The sequence below is a fragment of the Rhagoletis zephyria genome, unplaced genomic scaffold, assembly GCF_001687245.7.
Source record: "Rhagoletis zephyria isolate East Lansing unplaced genomic scaffold, Rhagoletis_zephyria_1.1 Rzeph_scaffold_35701, whole genome shotgun sequence".
Lineage (NCBI taxonomy): Eukaryota > Metazoa > Arthropoda > Insecta > Diptera > Tephritidae > Rhagoletis > Rhagoletis zephyria.
Window position 1 is genome coordinate 1 of NW_016192756.1, and position 3386 is coordinate 3386.

Here is a 3386-nt window from a genome sequence, read left to right on the forward strand (position 1 = left end):
TCCACCGGGGTGAACGCCAGCACTCGGCGACGGAGTCTCTCTCCTACCAGGAATCCAACACCGAACTTGCGCTCCCTTACGTGGCAACTGTAGTAGACGTCGCAAGGCATCACGCTTATTTTTCCTTGCTCCGTCCATCGCATTTCTTGGATGGCGGTGATGTCAGCCTTTGTCTTCCCGAGGACATCAACCAGCCGGGCAGAGGCACCTTCCCCATTAAGGNTTTTCATTGGGCGGGGTTTTAACGTGGCGGGACCCAAACCCAGCGCACGCGAAGTTTTACGCCTTCTCACTTTAGCTCGCTCCCAAACGGGTGTTTGGTTGCTACCCAGAGGTTACGTGGATATAAATATCCGGACGTTGTGAGCTGCGATTTGAACCGTACGCACAAGAATCGCTTCTGGCCACTCCCAGGTGAATGACAGTCAGAAGTTTTCCACATCTGCGCACGGAATATAATCTTTAGTATTTTAAATTCCTATATGGTTGCTATCTGTCTATAAAATTTTTAGATCCGCCCTGTTCGTTGGATAACAAGAAATTAGGTGTCAAATAAAAGGGTTCGACTTTTAGATGTTCAACAATGTATTAGTTTTTGAGTATGGTTGCCACTTTTTAAAAATCATAAGAGGTTTTTTGGGGTGCATCAAGTATCTCATAAACAAAACTCATGAGAGCCGTTGGTGCACTATTGACACCTGCCATATAACCAAGTGCTTCCTGAAAAGGCCTGACAGGGTGGTAGCAAAATTTCTTCTCAGACAAAGAAGAATTGATCTACGAGCCCTGGTAGGACTCATTCCCGTAATCACGGTATATGGTCACCATAGACATAAGCTGGAGGACGAGAATGGTACATACAATTTTCTCTGCCGCTGTGCGGCTTTCGCCAGACTCAGGCGATACATTTTTGGGTCGGATGTACTGAGAATGGAGGAGGTACATTCTCTTTCCCTCAAAAAACTGCTAAAATTCATAAAGGAGTCTGGTAAACTTGCAGAGGAGCTGCGAACTCCCACCCCCACCTAAATATCCCTTTCCTCAAAATCCAGTCTCTTGGCCTTAAGCAAAATAGGTTCTTGCCTGGGTGCTTGGAAAACTTCGTTTTTTGGTTTTTCCGGCCACTCAAAATTTCCTTCCATTCCAAATAGTAATGATTCTAAAGTAATTAGAAGGAAACATTTTGATAAGAGTAGGGAAAAGTGGGGATTTTTTCTGTTGAGTGGGGATTCTCCAAGAAAGTATGGACCATAACTGCTACCGTTACCACCGGCAGTAGTGAATTTTAGTGGAACCAGTAGGTACGACAGTATTGAATTTATATAGAAGATATTTTATCGCAATCACGTAGTTGTTTTGTGCTACGTCAGCGCCGGTAAAGACATTTAGTAACAAATATGTTTACTTATTTATCAAATAAAATAAAAATAAAATTGCAAAATTAAAATACAAAAATGCTGCGCCAAACCTGGAGCCTTGCACATTTTTCACAAAGTGTTCTGAAAAATCTTCCGCTAAACCCGAGTCAATTAAAACGTTATATAGCAGACAAATGTTGTCCATCAGGAGCGACTAAAAACACAAAGACCTCTAAAGATAAACAAGATGCAACGGATTCTGTGTCTGCATTAAAAAATGATGCCTTCAATCCACCAGACTTCCTACCAATTACAGCCTACCGGCCACTCTGCGATCCAAATGAGTTGTTCGGGCCGGGTGCGCACAAATGTAAGGAATACAAAAATCCAGAGTATTATGCCTACCATCGATTCTCGTTTTTTGAACTTCAGAATGCCACATTAGAGATTGCTAAATATGCAGAAGGTGGAGTGCTTTACGAAGCTGAAAGTGGATCAGAAGCTGAGGATGAATGTACAGATGATGATAATGCAGAAGGTGGCATGGGGGTGGCAAAAGATGGCGCGAAGAAGGCAAAGGAGTGTAAAGAGAGCAATGATGAAATGAAAAAGAGAATAGCTAAAATCGGCGAAGTCAAGAAAGCGGTGGATGAAAAGGAGCAAAAGGATAACGAAAATTGTAAGAAGTGAGATTAAGATGTGGATTGAGCGAGCAAAAACGTGTCTAATTTAAATATAATATGTATATTTGTATCCTGTTTATTTCAAATATCTATGTTAAATTTTTGTATGTAGACGTTTATACATGGCGGAATTATTACTATTATTATTATTATTATTATTATTACTAGTATCGCCCCGTTGTCGAAATTCGACCACCTTTTTAGGTCCATGAGCACCTCTTGATGGTCCACGTCACTAATAGTATTAGGTGGAGTGCTATCTTTTTCGTTAAATAATTTTCTAATTCATAGGAGCAGTAGGGAGGAATAGATTTGTATAGGATTTCGTTAGCGTATTAATATATAGATAGTAGATGGTGAAACCAAAGCAGGCCGAAATTGGAATAACTCGGCTCCGGAGGCACCTATTTTGTATTTGAAGCAAATCGGACCATAAATGAATGTTTATTGCGCCATGTGTTTATATTTGTTATATTAAATATCATATTAAACAAGTTTACTGAGCTTGAGGCCGTTCCTAATGAAAAACTATTGTGGAAAAGTAACAATAATTTATTAAAAATATCGTAAAATAATTTCACCATGATTTCATTGCTTTTTTCACAGATTTTGGTAGGATGTAGTAAAATAGAATAGAATAGATAGGTTGTACAATGTCTGGTTATCAGTACTTGCCGGTTAAACATCATTATCGACCTTTTCGTCATCATGCATATAACATCTGATCGATAAAGCAGTCGTTGTATATGACCGGAGCTTCTACCTCCGGATAAGCATTGTTATCGACGTATTTGCCTCCATTCATATAAGAGGGAGTCGGTAACGTCGATAACTATGTTTAACCGGAGATAAGTGATAACTAGACATTGAGTAACTGGCCATACCGATCATTAGGGCCGAAAACGTCGATAACGATGTTAATCGGTGATTACTGTCAATCAGGCTTTGAGCAACTGGCCCTTAATGTGTTAATACCAAAAACGACGGAGTTACACATTACTTTTTAAAAAGCCTTTCCTTATGATACTCTTTTAAACCGACTTCCAAAAAAAGAGGAGGTTCTCAGTTCGTCGGAATATTTTTTTTATGTATGTTACCGCATAACTTTGGATCACGTCAATATTAATTTGGTTTAGATCCGATCATTGGATCGTGAAATATATATATATATATATATATTTTATTTGAGAATTGAAGTCGGTTTTTTTTGCTAAAAATTACTTGTGTACATATTGAGTGCTTATAATCAATACTAGAGTCCGACCGATTAATCGGCATCGGCAACGGGATCGGCTCGTATCGGCACAAAATTGAGCATCGGCATCGGCCTTTTTTCGCCGATTCT

The 3386-nt window shown here is 39.6% G+C and overlaps 1 protein-coding gene across 1 annotated transcript; it reads left to right on the plus strand.

Moving 5' to 3' along the window:
• Positions 1 to 1454: 1454 nt before the first annotated feature.
• LOC108354406 (uncharacterized) lies at positions 1455 to 2048 on the plus strand. Its single transcript, XM_017605597.1, has one exon. It carries the CDS (start codon positions 1455 to 1457, stop codon positions 2046 to 2048), a length of 594 nt encoding a protein of 197 aa, XP_017461086.1.
• Positions 2049 to 3386: the final 1338 nt, after the last annotated feature.

Bases quoted from the DNA above. Each gene is read 5' to 3' on its own strand.
- LOC108354406 (XM_017605597.1), top strand. From the start codon at position 1,455: ATGCTGCGCCAAACCTGGAGCCTTGCACATTTTTCACAAAGTGTTCTG.